The following is a 16957-nucleotide window of genomic DNA, read 5'->3' as shown; positions in this document are numbered from 1 at the left end:
ACGTTCGCGAATCACTTTTAGCTTCAGTTACTCGGGAGTCGACAGATGCGAGTAAGCCAGCGCTCTGACGCTCGGGAGCGTTTGGTTTTGTTTTTGTTCCAGTTCAGATGAAGCGTTCGCCACTTTCCATCACTGTTTGGAAGTAACAAAAGATCTTAGACCGATCGGGATTCGAACCCTTTAGCATGACTTTGATTTGTAGCCCCAGACATTACCACTAGGCTTAGGAAGGCCCCAACATTGGATGGGTTATGGAAAAACATAAACGAGTATTGTTTCACCGGAATGCTTATAAGACTGATAAGAACAACGATACCCAAAGCATCCTGGATGGAATTCCTAAATGAACTCCTGAAGGTGTTTTTGAAGGTATCTTTGGACTTACTGGAAAAATCAAAGGATGCACTTCATTGAGAATCCCAAAAAAAAATCTTCGGAATGGATTCGATTAGGAATTCATGGCAGAAACCCAAAAGAATTATCAGTTCAGCGTCTAGTTCATTGAAAATGCAGCATTGTAACATAGTTAATCCTAAAGGAGAAAAGTTTGAAAAAGTTTTAAATAAATATTTCTGGAAAAACACAAAACTTCTGAAGAACAAGGTCATAAAAGAAAGAATAGCTCCACATCGACTCGGATGATTTTACAAGAAATGCCACTTTTTTAATACTAAATAAAATATGTTTTTTGGAGAAGGTTTCGACCGTGATTGTTTTTAAATTATTATTGTTTTATGGCTATATCGGTCATGCGACTCAAAGGTAAAGGGAGTCTATAGAAGCAAATGATGGAAACGAATAGGTGCATAGGCGTCGCAAGGGAGCGACAAGATTGAAATTTAATCGTTTCCATCATTTGCTTCTATAGACTCCCTTTACCTTTGAGTCGCATGACCAATATAGCCATAAAACAATAATATGTTTTTAGGTACCATGCGTGGTGAAAGGCCTAGAAGTTGACTTTGACCGCCCTTTTGGACGCATTCCATGGCTATCGAAACCTAGTGGCCCTAGGTAATTTTCAAAACGCCTTTGCAGTATTGATTATTGCAACTATTTCGCACTAATGGCGGGTAATGGTGTACTTCGAAGATAACATTTGGAAATCTAAAACACTTATAGTGCTCGTATCAAGTCAGATTTTAAAAATTTGCCAAAATCTCCTAACTACGCTACACTGTTAAAGTGAATTGAAAGATTTGTGCTAAATGTCACCGTTACGCTATGGCCGTTCACTAGCTGGATTGCGTCTAAGGGGCTGTCCATTAATTACGTGAGGGATTATGGGGGGAGGGGGGGGTTTGAGATGTCTTACGCGTCATCCAAATTATTTTCAATTTCCATACGAAAAATCTTACAATGGGGGGAGGGGGGTTGAAAAACCGCCAAAATTGTCTTACGTAATTAATGGACCGTCCCTAATCTAATAGGCCTGCCTTGAAAGAAAAAAAAACTTAACATTAATTAAATCTATCTAAAACATGCAAAACAAAAACACAACAACAAAAACTACTTCTATTGAATAAAGCAAACCCCATCCAATACCCACCTCCTGTAAGAGTGCAATGACGTCCATCGCAATTCGGATTAGTCGGACAATCGTAATTAACAGCATCCAGTGCAGATGATGATAACAACCAGGCCGAGTCGTTTGTAGTTCGTTGAAGCCAAAGAAAGGCACCCATCACCATCAGAAGAGGGAGATTTGGATTGGATTAACAGCATTTGATGTCATCATATTAGTTGGCCATCGCCGCCCGGTTGTGGTTAGGGACCAATTGGGGCGTGAAGTGACGATGCGATTATTTACAAGCCGTCAGTAGTTGCAACAGTTTTTTTTTTTGTTTTCGTTAGACATGTGCAAAGCAAGATAGTGTGTTAGTAGTTGGGGCAAGAAGCGTAAGTTAGACAAAGCCAAGAAGGCGCGAGTTCGGCGTCGTGACGAAGAAGCCATGTCGTTGCATCGTTATTCGCAGACCATCACCATCAGAGTAGATTGTGCATGTAAATGTATAAACAAAAGAAATACATGATTAGAAATGATAGGAAATTTATGAACTACGATGAATATAATTTGATTAATTAGAACAGATTTATAATATAATCAATCTCCTGTGAAGTAACACACCCAAACACGAAGAGCTAATTAACACCAATTGGCCTTGAGACTCGTCCCCTCAAGTCCGGTTCGCAGCAGCATCAGCTTTACGCACACCTGATTTAGGCGCGCAAATGTCGACCTGTTTCTAAGCGAGGAGAGATTCAGAGATTCAAATTCCATTTGCCTAACCGGATTCCGGACCGAAAGTTGCGATGCTTTTCCACCTTAGCCACCTGTGTATCTCAAAAATTTGCCGATTCTGGTTGATTAAATTGTACGATTCTTCGAAAACCTTCTACTGGTTGGTGAGCGAAGAAAACTCGTTTCATGGTCGTTTATAGCGGCGCGGTATGCAACAAAGAGAAAATATGACGACGACGACAACGACGCACCCAACCGAGGCGCACACAAACCGGAATTGTTTCTTACGGCGGGAGTCGCATTTACAAATGCACACACACCGAACGTCACGTAGTCAGTAGTGAACCGCGCATTGCAATTTTTGCGTAACTTCAATGGCACCTGAGCAGAGGCGCGCCCACGGTGCTCCCAGGCCGTCATTATCAGAATAAAAGAATAGCAATCAAATCTGTGCCCACCGAAAACAAAATGAACAAAATTCGTAAGATCCGTTCTGATGTTACACTCTTTTGATGGTAAGGTACCGCGGGGCAAGTGGGAACAAAAAAAAAACGATAGTTCAAACAAATTGTTCAATAAAATTTTCAAATGTCAATATTTTTCGAATCCAACAACACAATCACGTTTTGACAACATATTTGCTGGTGTGTGCATGAAACTAATCGAATAATTTCGAAATTGTGAAAACCTTGGAAGAAAGTTTTAGAATGAGCCATTGGACGCAGTTACCTCGCTAAGCGGGGCAAGTGGGACACATCCAGTTTCATGCGTCAATCCACATCAGTAAGTCAACCATTACAATTATAGGATTGATAAGTCATAGATTTTTAATTTGAGGTACATATTTGATGTACATAAGGGATCAACCATAAAATACGTTACGTTTTAGGAAGAAACCCTTTATTTAATAGTATGTCACCTCACATTTAATATTAACTGAAAATTCCTCATTAAAAGCGTAAAGAGGAATTAAACATGTTCAAAATATATCATTTATAAGTTGTTAATTAAAATGTAGCACATAAACAATCAATTATTGACGAAATTATAAATATGTTTTGTTATTATTTATATGCATGGCAGAAAACCACCTTATGGGATGGAATTGTTTTAAATCACTACTTAATTTGGTAGAAATAACAAATAAAGTTCAAATAACATAGAAAAGTAATCGTTCTCATGATGCATTTCAAGTTTCAGCTGTGTGTTTATTCAATTTTGAAGTCATATTTCTAAAATAAAAAAATAATTAAAAAATAAAGAATAATAACACTTTTCTTCTCCCTTTTATAAAATTACGTAATTTGAGGTTGATCTTTTTTGATAAAAATCATTTGTTTGAATGGTTTAGTGCTACTCTCTAGCAAAATGTATGAAACGTGTACGAAAAGTTTTGATTCTGGTTTTTGTTTTGATAGGTCCCACTTACCCCAGGTACAAATATATTTTGGGGTAATATAGACCATCGAAAATTTCATATGAAATGGGAACAACATACTGGTTTATCGTTAGCAGCTTGTAGTAATACTAAAAATTATAGCTTACTGATGGAAATTCGATTTAAAACACATTTATTTTTTGCGAGTCAATGCAAGACGTGAAACGTGTCACAATTTGTCATGCAAGTTGAAAATGGCGCTGAACTGACAACTGTTACATGAACCACATGGTAATAAAAATAACAATATATTTAGTACTAAATACATTCCTTGTCATTGTATCTTTAACTTTCTAGAAGAATACCCCCATGAAAAACTTTTCCTAGTTGAGCTATGACGAAACGCCCCACTTACCCCGGATTCTCACTTGCCCCGGGGTACCTTATAAGTCCACATATTCAAAGGAAATAAGAAATATATAAACGGTTTTTCATTTACCATGATTAAGGTGCAGAACCACTTGGGCACTTCCATGATTCACTTTGGCATAAGGGGTTTTCTTGGTCGAATTGCCTGAAACTTTACAGTAAGGAGCGTTTCAGTACGATGCAAATTGTGACTCAATATGAGCTCTGTATGTTTCAAAAAAAAAAAACCCACTGCCGAAGTGAATCAAAAGTGCCAAGAATAGGAGCCGGCTTCCTATTATAAAATACACAGTCATACTTATTTCAATGTTGATTTATTCAGTTATTTGTTATCTTTATACGCATTTTTGAATAAGAGATCTAAAAAAATAGTTGCGACCTTTTTTTGTGGCGTAACCATGACAAGCCTTATTCTATATAAGCAAAAATGGAGTGGTATTTGTATGTCACGACATGGCTTGGGAAAGTACCAACGGATCAACTTTAGTTTTTCACTGATGCACTGGACAAGGGATGTGACGTGATCGTCGAGGGAAAATTTCAGGAAAGTCTACAGAATAATAGGGAAAACTGGTGAAGACTAACGTGTAATTTTATATGGGGGATTACGACGTGCTGCTACAGCCTACTTGATGAAAGACGAAGTTTGCTGGGACCACTAGTTTTAAATAGATTAACCCCTCTTTCTTCTTCTTTGACAATTAAATATTTTCTGATGCAGCTAGTAGAGGGGTTAATGAGGCATTCTAATATTGTTGAATCAAGTCTGTTTGAATTTTGTCAATAACAAACTGCAATAACATTTCACAAAAGTTGTTCAAAATTAGATGATTTTCTGTAGCTTGAAACGCTATAAGAGATTACGGAGCCATTTTCTATACTATTTTTACTTATAAATAAGGTACTAACTCGTGACCACTGGAACGGTCAATGGACATGTGTACCTAAAGTAATGCCTCCAAAAGCGTCTACTTCCTCTTCTGAGGTCACACGATGGTTCTACGATTTTCAGGCCGGATTTGGCCTTGTGCTATTACTCGAAAGAGGTTTTGGAGTGGTACAAGGCTAAGGAGGTCAATTTCGTTTTCCGAAGCATCTAACTCCCCCCCCCTGCCCCCCCTGCCCCGAACGCAAATCAGAGGAAAATATGAAGAAAAATGGACTGCTATGCAAAAAAGAGTAGGTCTAAGTGTTGTACATGATCTTATGAGTAGTGTGAAGAGAAAAGTGCATTTGGATATTCAATTCCATATTGTATAAAACAAACATGGGAAAATATTCAAAACATGTTTTATTTTACTCCCTGAATGTTTGAAGATGATTGGTTGAACGTGCGAATTTTGCCAAATATTTGTGTGTGTGTGTCGCAATTTCATTCCGTACACCCTTTATATTTTTTTCTGATTACCATTGGACCATTGGAAATAGTGGACTTATACCAAAAGGGCGTAACTTCAAAACGGGCCCTACTATGTTTTCATATTTTGTCCAGGCATGCAATTATAGCAAACGACTGGTGAGATTTCTTCTAATAATAACGGTCTGAGGAGCACCGTGCCACCAGCAGCAGAGGTTCAGTCGTGCGCGGCAGAAATACCGACGCACAATTTCTCCGCTTTACAAGCCGGCTACCAGTTGGACAAGTTGAATTTACACGTCGACGACGACAACGGCAGCTCGAAGCAAACTCGATATAACCGCCGGTGAGTCTGGCCTAGTGGTTGGTCGGGTGATCGATGTAAACTGCCTTTCAATTGCAACGTACCAAACCACCAACATTCGATGGTGGTATTGTGTCTAGCCCTGAACTCGAGGTAACAGGTGAAAGGATTGAATTTGCGATTCGCAAACGTGATGCTTTGGCTTGATTCAGCATGCATCATCAGCTTTACCTACTAATTGCGACGAGATGCATATCCTGCGGCGAAACAAACGAAGGTTGTCGGTTGAACAAAAAAACAAAAACTTATTCACCTTTACTCGAAACTGTTCATTGATTATTATAGTACAGGGTGTCCGCGAATTATCCGTACAAACTTTGAAGACATGGCTCTATACAATCAAGCATAATAAATTCAATATTCTTGCATGGTTTTAAACATTGGCTTATTATATTTTTAAGAAGTAAGTTTGACACATTTCCGATTTCAAATAATTACACAACCAACCCAAATGTATTAAGCTGTCTTAAAGGGAGCTGTTTTCCAAGCTTTATGACGGAAGAGAAATGTCCATTCAACTTACTGGATTTGAACCGAACAATTTCCAGTCTAACTTGAAGCCACTAACCTGTAGATTACTTCAAATAATAATAGGACATTTGGATTCATCTCTTTTAGGTTTTAGGGATAACACATCTCCAATATGACTAGCGGCCCTCAGGAAAAACGTCTCCGAAAAATTAAAATTTGCCTATCTCAGTAACAAGCAATTATTTCGAAATTTTTCAAAGTTGTATTTTGTGTTAACATATAGATATATTATAAAAGGTACATGGACATTGATTTTTCATTGTTTTCAATGCGAGATCATCTTTCCAATAATTTGCTGTTCGGATAATTTGCGGACACCCTGTATAAGTATAATTTTACCCGAATGCTTTGCACAGGAATCCCATAACCGAATTGTATTGTTCTAAATCTGCAATGTTTATCGAAGATCTTGTTTCAACCTACAGAAAGATGATCAAAACTTGTAAAAGGTCTTATTCTTCTCCTTCTTTCTGTTGTTACGTCACAACTAACACAGAAACTCTTCCTCAGCCTAGTATTCTACGAAAACTTCTACAGTAGGCCGTCCCTTATTTTTCGAAAATGCGAAATGTTATAAGTTCGTCATTGTAAAGTGCTCGATTTGGTAAAAAAAAGGTAAAAATTTGAAGTCCGTACGTGGACGCTAAGTGGTCCCCCAACGACCCTACAGGTATAAGGTGTAGATGACCCCCATGCGCCAAATCGAGCTCGCTGCTCTAGTGTACGCAACATGAGTACGAAAAGCCATTAGTACAAATTGATAATCGGCATAGAATTTTAAGTAAAATAATATATTATACTGTGGATATCTTCATAACACTGCACGCTGACATAAAATTCAGAACTACAAAGGAATAGTTCAAACATTACGTAACGCAACAGGGGGAGGGAGGAAGTCTTCCGTAGTGTTACGGTTCATACAAAAATTTTCATTTATTTTTTACAACAGCTGTTACGTGGAGGAGGGAGGGGGTCTTCTTCTTCTTACTGGCGTTACGTCCCCACTGGGACAGAGCCTGCTTCTCAGCTTAGTGTTCTAATGAGCACTTCCACAGTTATTAACTGAGAGCTTACTATGCCAATGACCATTTTTGCATGCGTATATCGTGTGGCAGGTACGATGATATTTTATGCCCTGGGATGTCGAGGGAGGGGGTCTACAATTGGCAAATTTTGTGTTACGTAATATTTAAACTACTATGCTGATTATCAACGCGCGCAGGGCAATTTGTTACTGGTGACTTTTCGTACTCATGCTGATTGCACTAGAGCAGCGAGTTCGATTTTGCGCACGGGGTCATCTACGCCTAATACATTCAGGGCCGTTGGGTGACCCCTTAGCGTCCACGTACGGACTTCAAATTTTTACCTGATTTTTTTCTTACCGAAATGAGCACTTTACAATGACGAACTTATAACATTTCGCATTTTCGAAATATAAGGGACGGCCTATTCTACAATCAACTGAGAGCTTTCATCTCCAATCACTGCAATCCAAATACACTTCAAAAATATTAATTATACTGGTGACTTATTTCCCTGAAGAATTTACTTGTATAATTAGTTAAGAAATCTGTGAATGAGTGCTGAAAATGCTGAAAGAATCCCAACAAAAAATCCATCTGTTCCAACAAAAATTCCGTTTCTTACAAAGCTTGATATGAATCTTTGTAGATTGGCCCGGAAGTATTCCTATTATAATAATCGAAAAATCACCTAAAGTAACAACAGGAAAAATCAGGGGTAGAATCGCAAGAGAATTTTTGGAGATGGATGACTATTACTGAAAGAATCAGCGTAGGACTGCTTAAGGTTGAAAAGGAAATATTCTGACAGAAATGTTGGCTTTGATAAATGATTGAAGCATTAATTTTTAAACGAATCTTTGGAGGAGGAATTTTTAGAGCAATTTCTAAGAAGATTCCTATTTCTAAAAATCATTGGAGGAATTGTCGTGTATGCTTTTCTATAGCCAGCAAGTAGCCTTGGCAAATTAACCGCTGATATCGTCGTCGTCGTCGTCATCGTGATCGTCACATGAATATTCAAAATATTTTCAGCAACAACCTACGCATTTATTGACTCCTTTCTGCCTAAAGGGGCAAAAATTCATCAACAGCTACGGAGGCATCTTTCATGATTTTTGACGAATCTCCGTCTCTCCTCCATCTGCTGGGCGGGTATTGCTGACACGGTCAATGACGATATGTATCGTCTACCACGTATCCGCATGACGCAGAAACGCTACTCATAAATATTTACATATTCCATAGTGGCAGTGTGTATTGTCATTCATCTCAAGGCGGCGGTGATAACATTCAGGGCGTCATGTCTTCTGCGGCAACAGGAGAAGTGTTGAACCTATAATAGCTCTATTCAAAAGCTACCAGATCGTACCTATTTTTAGAACCTTGGAATACCAAACGAGGAAATGACCGTCCATCTGCGTCATAGTGAAGATATGTTCTGCATTACAAAAAGTGACTAATCTTACCCGAATTTGGCCGTCTCCGGATTCATCATGGCCAGCTGCATCCGCCGTCGCGTCACGTCAAGGGGGTAGGAAAAGGATTGCGCCACAGCGCCGGCAAAGCCACCACACAGCAGTTTGGCGGGCACCGAGAGGACAAGGCCACCTGTTGCAAATGAAACAGAAAAGCATGAAATTCAGTATCTTTCATGGTAACAATTTCGGAGAGATAAGGTAAAGTTTATTTAAGGTGATTATAAAACGAAGCCAAACTTTGAATTTTCAAGAGCACAAGACTGGAGAATCTGACAACAGTTCGCGTTGAAAATCAATCAAACTGCTTGCCTGCTGGTAGTGATCAATGGGATAAATTTTCAACGCGGAGCGCTGTTTGGTTCTCAAGTCTTGTGCTCCTGAAATTTTGAGTTGTGGCTTCGTTTTATAATCACCTTAATAAAACAAGAAAACACTTTCAAATAGTATCAGCGAAAAATCGACTTCCGACCTTTGGTCCGCGACTGAAAGTACCAATTCGCGACAGAATGAATCTTCACTTATGATAAAAACTTTCCAAAAAAAACATGAACTGGTTGTATCTTTAGAAGACGCGTGAATTATTTTCCTTCACCAATTTTAAATGTATCATTCATTGAGGAAAAAAACAAGTTGTAATACATATACAAGCAACATTGAGGACGAAATTAAACGATGAAACATGATTAATTTACAAATAATTTTAAATTTTCATGCAAAAAATCTTACAATGGGGGAGGGGGCGGTCTAAAAACTTCCAAAATGGTTTTACGTAATTAATGAACAACCCCTAAAGGGCTTCAGAGATCATGAGTTTGTCCTTTGAAATGCAATTGTCTTTCAGTCGTCCCATATACGTGAATACCTTGAGGTCAATTAGAAACCCAATATTTAAAAATTAAGATCTTCAAGTTTGTTTTTTCAAGTACGTACAGTATTGGACAAAATATTTGCAACTTTTTCGATTTTCCATACAAAATGACCATTTTCGATTTTCCATACAAAATGAATTTGAATAATATTTTTACAGCATGTCAGACAGAACTTCAATTTCAACATATAGTTTTGAGTAATTTTTCCAATCACGAATTCAAAAGCAATAACGGTTTGACTGAAGGGGTTTTTTTTAGAAATATTTAATAATTGCCAAAATTGAAAAGAAAATGAAGATATAGCTACACAGCGAGGTCTTTCTTATTCTAAAGGTTAGAGTCCGCGGCTACAAAGCAAAGCCATGCTGAAGGTATCTGGGTTCGATTCCCTTTCGGTCAGTTGATTACTGTCGAAGTGCATAATGAACACTAAGCCGAGAAGCAGGTCTGCCCTAGTTGCCAAGAGGAAGAAGAAAAAGATGAAGCTTCACAGCATCTTTAGCAAAATTGAAGATTAAAATAATAATAACAAGTTTGCTGAATACACTTTTTGTGTAAGAGTTTCATATTCTAAGATAAATCTTTAAAAAATTATCGTTACAAAATATTTGTTGAAATTCAAGTTATGTCTGATTTTGACGTAGGACTACGTCTTTGTTTTCTATATTGGGGTGCACTTTAAAAGTACGGAAAATGATACATGTAACGAAATTAGGGGAGATTTTGAACGTTAATAACTCAGTTGTTTATGAACCAATTATTACGATTTAAGTATCATTCGATCAGAAATGTATCTACGCATCGTTAGTAATATATCCGATAAATGAATTTTGTTGTTAAACTATTGAAAATTTCGGCGAACTACTGCCGCTCGGAGAAGCGTCCAAGCCATCGTCATCGCCGCCGCAAATTTATCCGCGCTCCCAGATTTCGACTCGTGATCGGTGGTCCAGAAGCAAGCCCGTTAGGAACCAGAAACCAGAAGCCCCCAGAGTTGCTGATCCGAGGAGATGCTGCTAATCGAGCGTCGGACTGGTGAAATCGCTCAAGATTTCAAGAGTGAGCATCGTTTCCAGATTTTGACTTGTGCCCGGGGATCCACTACTCGTTGCTGTTGTGCGCCATCGATGGACCATGGCAATCAACTGATTAATCCCGCAGTGCTATTTATCTGTGACCTCATCGAGGCTAAGAAAGCCATCGGCCCTTGTCAGGGCCATCAAATTTGTGGAAAAGAGTTGAAAGAATAATATTTCCGACCTTATTACATCTTATATTCCTCAATCAATCTCACAATTTCGTACAAAATTTAATTTGTCATGAATAATTGATGACATGACAATTTGAGACTATTCTTGGACGCCATGCTGTGCCATCGAGGTGAGTGCTTAACGTTTCACAACGAATGTAAAATAGAGTGGCATTTCCAACAGTGTCTTTGATTTGCCATATTTTATGGGAGCATTTCGATTATGAAAATTATCACATGTAACAAAATTGCGTCATATTTAGAATGGTTTTGAAGAGAAATTCTTTTAGAACAATTTTCATCATTTTGGCACGCATTAATAAGAAATTCACCTTCATACTAAAGAAAACTATTGATTATCAATAGCTATCTATAGAATATTTAGTAAATGTCAACCCTTCCAACTATTCATGTTCGACCAATTTCTCACGCATTATCATTTTCCGCAATTTTCAAGTAATTCTTAGCCCAACACATTATTGGCACATACCCATTTTCCACATTGGTCGACTAGAAAGAGAAGAGCACGAATGGGAGGAGCATAATCTGCTAATCTAAGGGTATATAGCATGCTTCCTTCATTGGATTCGGTTTCATTCCGTTTCGACATCCGAGCTGGCAAGAGCTCCTCCGATCCTGTGCTGCGACGTCCGCACCTGCTGACCTCTAAGCTAGCGATCCAGCGTCTGGTGATCGGTGGTCAAGAAGCAAGCCCGTTAGGAACTAAATTCCAGAAGCTGATCCGAAGAGAAAAGAGCAGCGAAACAACCATCGGACTTATCAATCCCGCAGTGCTATTTATCTGTGACCGCATCGAGGCTAAGAAAGCCATCGGCCCTTGTCAGGGCCATCAAATTTGTGGAAAAGAGTTGAAAGAATAATATTATAATAATAAAAATTATCACATGTAACAAAATTGCGACATATTTAGAATGGTTGTCAAAAGAAATTCTAATTGAACAATTTTCATCATTTTGGCACCCAATAATCTGAAATTCACCTTCATACTAAAGAAAACTATTGATTATCAATAGCTAACTAGAGAATATTTAGTAAATGTCAAGCATTCCAACTAATCATGTTTGATCAATTTCTCACGCATTATCATTTTTCGCAATTTTCAAGTAATTCTAAGCCCAACACATTATTGGCACATACCCATTTTCCAGATTGGTCGACTAGAAGAGAAGAGCACGAATGGGAGGAGCATCATCTGCTAATCTAAGGGTTTAAAGCATGCTTCCTTCGCCGGATTCGGTTTCATTTCATTTTCGCTTTCGAGCTGGTAAGAGCTCCTCCGAACCTGCTTAGCGAGGAGCACCTCGTAGCCAGAAGCCTGCTGAGCTGTTGATCAGCATCTGGTTTATGAGATTTCGGCTCGTGATAAACTCATCTGTGGTGCAGTCAAGAATCAAGCCCGTTAGGCATCATTACTGCTATTATTAGACAAATCGAGCGTCCGGCTTGTGGTATCGCTCAAGATTTCAAAATTAAGCTAGGTTTCCAGATTTCGACTTCAGCCGTGTGATCTAATACCTGTTGCTGATGTGTGCCATCCACACAACGAAACATTCAACTGGTTCGTCTTATAAGCAGAGAACTTATACAAATTTCTACACTTGCGTTGGGGAATCTTCGTTCAACCATGGCAATCAACTGATAACATCCTGTAGTGCGATTCATCTATGACAGCATCCGAGCTAACAAAGCCTTTGGTTCTTTTCAGGGCCACCCAGGGGTGCCACTAGATTTTTGAAAATGTCTGGCGAGTTCAAAATAAAAAGTCTTGCAAAGTCTGGCAGACACCATTGTGCAGAACATAGAAAAAAAATCTAAATTCACATCAGCACTAAAACATGGCCTTTTTTAATGTTTAAGTCTGTATTGGAAAACATTATAGTAATTCAGCCATGGTATTTATCAAATAAGTCTTTTATGTACATTTACATTCAGGCACATAGATTCTTATGATTGTACAAAATAAAAGTCAAAACGAATAATCCCTGAGAAAGTTTCACCGTGTCTGTTTTCAAAACTCTATATCAAATTTATAAATGAGAACTGCACTCTAGTAGAGTTGATCTGGACACAGTTTAAGCTTCGTCATTTTTTCAATAAATATAAGAGTCTAAATGCAAAAATACCATCGCATAATAATCAAAGTCACTACAATAATCTCTCTACTGCCCTTATCATTTTTCTACCACAAAACAAAATTTTATTCACGATGACTTTTTTGTATTTAAATAGTTAAGCAGTTCTAAACAACTCTTTTGTTTTTGAAATCGGTATCGATATTGAATCATTGGTTACTTGGTTTAAAAAATATTCCGAAACTCCTTTGGCCACCATTTTGTTTTTACTCAATTTATCAAAACAAAAAAATACATGGGCAAAACAATGTCAGGTTTTAAGGAGACTCTCTCAAAAAAATCATGAAGATTTGTTGAGTTATCTTCAAGGAAACTAAAAATTGCAAAATGGTGTTTTTAGAAGTTTTCAATATCTCTTTACAGTCAGAGTGAAACCAAACACATGAATACTCATTACTCAAAAACTATTGTACCAATTTGCTAAATTTTACACAACAGGTTTCCATCAAACTATTGTTTTGAAAAGCGAGTATATCAATCAGAAGAGAAATTCTAAATCCTGCGTAGTTCAAGTAAGTATGGCTACCCGTCGGTTTGTAAAGTCTGGCAGAATTTGAAAAAGTCTTGCAAAATAAGTAGATTGTCTTTTTGTCTTTTCCTCGATTAAAAGTCTTGCAGTGCCAGATTAATCTGGCATAATGGCAACCCTGGGGCCACCAAATATGCGTAAGAGAGTTAACAGAGTAATATTTCCGACTTTATTTATCACATTGCCAAGCAATGAATAATATTTCTCTCAAACCATAAGATCAACAAAGCGATGACTGAAGCTTTCATTATAATCCTCGAATAACTTCCTATAGACACATTGCTTTAAATATTCTTTAATTAGAATTACTTAGATTTTGCTTCAGCATATTGAACAAACCTCAATCACTACTGTTCTTTCCAATGCTACCATATATTTCATAGGAGGTTACTAATATAATTTCAAAATGATCATACAACCTGAAGTGAAATTTCACATTTTCATAGATAAATATGACGAATTCATCGGATAAAGATAATTTATATTTGGGACATGATTAAACGTGCACATATGCATAAATATTTACGAAATTTTCGAGCACTGAAAACAGTATGAAGTTAAAACGAGCAACAAGAACGACATAAAATTCAGTTAAATCAACCATCGTGGTCCTACGTCACCAGTTCGTACAACCCCATAGGGATGTACCCTTATAGTTTTTTGTGAAAATTGCATTCAAATCTGTCCAAAAACTACAGATCTACACTAGCAAAGTTGATCATTTTGTATGGAAAATTGCAAATGTTTTGTCCAACACTGTAGATAATCAACCCTCATATTTTGAAGAGAAAAATATTATAAAAATATTTCATTAATCAGATACATTACACTCAACTATTAAGTTGATGTTAGCAGAGTAGCAGATAAGCATAACATTGAACTATACATTTAAAACTCTTTCGACGTTTCACACAAAATGCCCAACTCCACAGAACCAGATCTGAGCCACATAAACCAATTTAAATGGAAGCTCCACAAGACATCATAAAAAGACAGCCTTGCAAAGTTGACTATTTCGCATACAACACGAAAATTTCTGTGGAAACTGTGGAAAATCCCAAGAAATATCTTACGTAATTAATGGCCAGTCCCTAACTGAATCGGATGTTTATTTTAAACAGAAAATCGGTGACTATATGTATAAAGAGACTAATTCTTCACACTTCACAGAACTCAATGAGAAGACTTGCATTTACTTTTGAAACAACAATTACCTAGTGATGAGCTTCACGATTGCATCTATCCCATTAGTTTGTGATTTTTGCGAAATGGTTTGGTAAATTCGCGATTTTCACGACAATATCGACAATAAATTTCACGACAACCCAGCGAACTTCCTAACTTCTGCGTTGCCGTGTAAGGAAAAATATTGTTTATACATAAACCAAAAGTCCTTTGATTACTGTCAATACCGTAAACGAAGGCTTTTAATCTATGCTTAGCAGAAAAAAGTAATATGAAAACTAATCAGAAACTTTGTTTTTGTATTGAAAATTGGGGTGGCGAATACTGGACCACTGCACCAGTATTCGCCATGTTGTTAATTGCAGTTCCTGAATTCGCCACCTACGTTGATTTCTTATGACGGATGGCGAATCAGGAACAACATGGCGAAACAAGGTGCAAAGAAGCAAACATTTTAAGGAAAATGATTTTCTTCTATTATTTTCTGAGCAAATTTTGAGGTTTCTAAAAATGTTTCGGTGTCATCTTAAAGCAATTTAGCGAACACTAAACAATTGGGAACCATATATGTCGTAAAACGGTATACAATTCAGGGTGGCGAATAACTGGTACATGGTGAATATCGGTACACCTTCCCCATTACATAATTTGTTGAAGCGAAACCATTATCTGTGAACGAAGTATCGCCAAAAGGTAGACAAGACAAGTGACTATCGCGGTGGTCAATAACGTCCGAAAAAATGTGCTAAAATGCTAATCCATCACACGTGTGTCAATATTGGCGAGCATGTATGGTGTTGGAAGGTGTTGAGTGCTGATTCAATAGCGCTCAGCAAACTATCGTAGCCTCGATCTCTTGACAACACGCCGCTGCCAAAAAATTCAAACAGCAACAACTTTTCTCACGCTGCTACCCTCGCAACTCTTACGAAGCCAGATGTCAACCCAAAACTAGTAAGCTTTCGCGCACGTCCACAATGTCTACGGCACGCATTTCATGCCCCAGCATCAGCCCTGAGGGTACGCGCACCGCTTTAGGTAGGTACGCGCCGAATGCTTTTCGATTTCGTCACCATTGCAACCGGACAGCAGACGGCCATCGCCGTGTCATGAGTCAAAGTCGTCGACTTGTGTCGCGATGGACAAAAAATTCCATTCGATAAAAGAAGACAAACCAGTACCCGATCCCCCGCCTTTCCCCTCGAATACTCACCGGTATTCCTCTCTAGCCTATCGCACGTCACTCCGGGAGCGTATTTCATGCAAACGAATTTGAGCATCTCGAAGCAGTAGAAGGAAAATCCGGCATATGGAACCATACCCATCAGGGTAGGTACGAATCCTCGGTACAGTGCCCGGAAGCCCCCTTCCTGAGAAAAGGAACCAGAAATGGCACGTGTTAGTTATCTATCTTATTCAATAAAGAAATTCTACTTCTAACAGCTAGATACTTACAGTCTGGAAAATGGAAATGGCCGTGTGTACGATTCCGTTGTAACGGTGCTCTCCGGTAACCTGGAAGGCCAACCGAGCGCGGATCGTGTCCAGTGGGTAGGTCAGGGTAACGGCCGTGACACCAGCACCAGCTCCGGCTACGAACTTGTCTGCATGCTTGATCGGCAGGTTGGTGCCCAATATTTTGGCTAAACTCTGCGAATAGAAAAAAAATATTGAGAGGGAATGATTAATGGGATGAAACATCTCACGGATTTAGGCAAATCTAGGCGTTCCCGGAAATGAACTGGAAAATAATAAACCATGTGAAAAACCCTGACATTCGATTCACTCATAGTAAGTTTCAACAACAACTTGTTTATTTCGAGACCTGAATCATGTGGGGAAATACTGTTTTATCTTGGTGTTTATCAAACTATGCTGATGATGCGGGATTTTCCTCGATGTGGAATGGCTGTTTAGTATACATTAATTATTATATGCCTTGAAAATATTGAGATCGAGCTAATTTATGAAACGCGTGAACAGTTATGATTTTATAGGCAGTGAACTCCTCTTAAACGGTTTACTTCCTATTCACAAGGGGCAGGTACACCCGATTCTGTTTTTGCACGGGGGATGCGTACCGTGCAAAAAAAGTTTTCAGTTCAAAATTTCAAAAACCGTGTAAGTAACACCATTTCTCGACGTTTCATGCAAAAATAAGGTTT

The 16957-nt window shown here is 38.2% G+C and overlaps 1 protein-coding gene across 9 annotated transcripts in view; it reads right to left on the bottom strand.

The window, feature by feature from the left end:
- Nucleotides 1-16957, bottom strand: part of LOC5577752 (graves disease carrier protein homolog) — a 53612-nt gene that overhangs the window by 15030 nt on the left and 21625 nt on the right. For 8 of the 9 annotated variants that reach the window (XM_021855209.1, XM_021855208.1, XM_021855211.1 and 5 more), the window contains 3 exons: nt 16248-16442; nt 16006-16162; nt 8795-8937 (listed from right to left, as the gene is read on the bottom strand). In XM_021855209.1, the coding sequence (XP_021710901.1) occupies nt 8795-8937; nt 16006-16162; nt 16248-16442 (495 nt within the window). The remainder of the gene's footprint in view (nt 1-8794; nt 8938-16005; nt 16163-16247; nt 16443-16957) is intronic. The other variant, XM_021855216.1, reaches the window with a different exon arrangement.

The sequence above is a fragment of the Aedes aegypti genome, chromosome 3 (genome assembly GCF_002204515.2).
Source record: "Aedes aegypti strain LVP_AGWG chromosome 3, AaegL5.0 Primary Assembly, whole genome shotgun sequence".
Lineage (NCBI taxonomy): Eukaryota > Metazoa > Arthropoda > Insecta > Diptera > Culicidae > Aedes > Aedes aegypti.
This window is presented reverse-complemented; position numbering and strand designations above follow the sequence as displayed.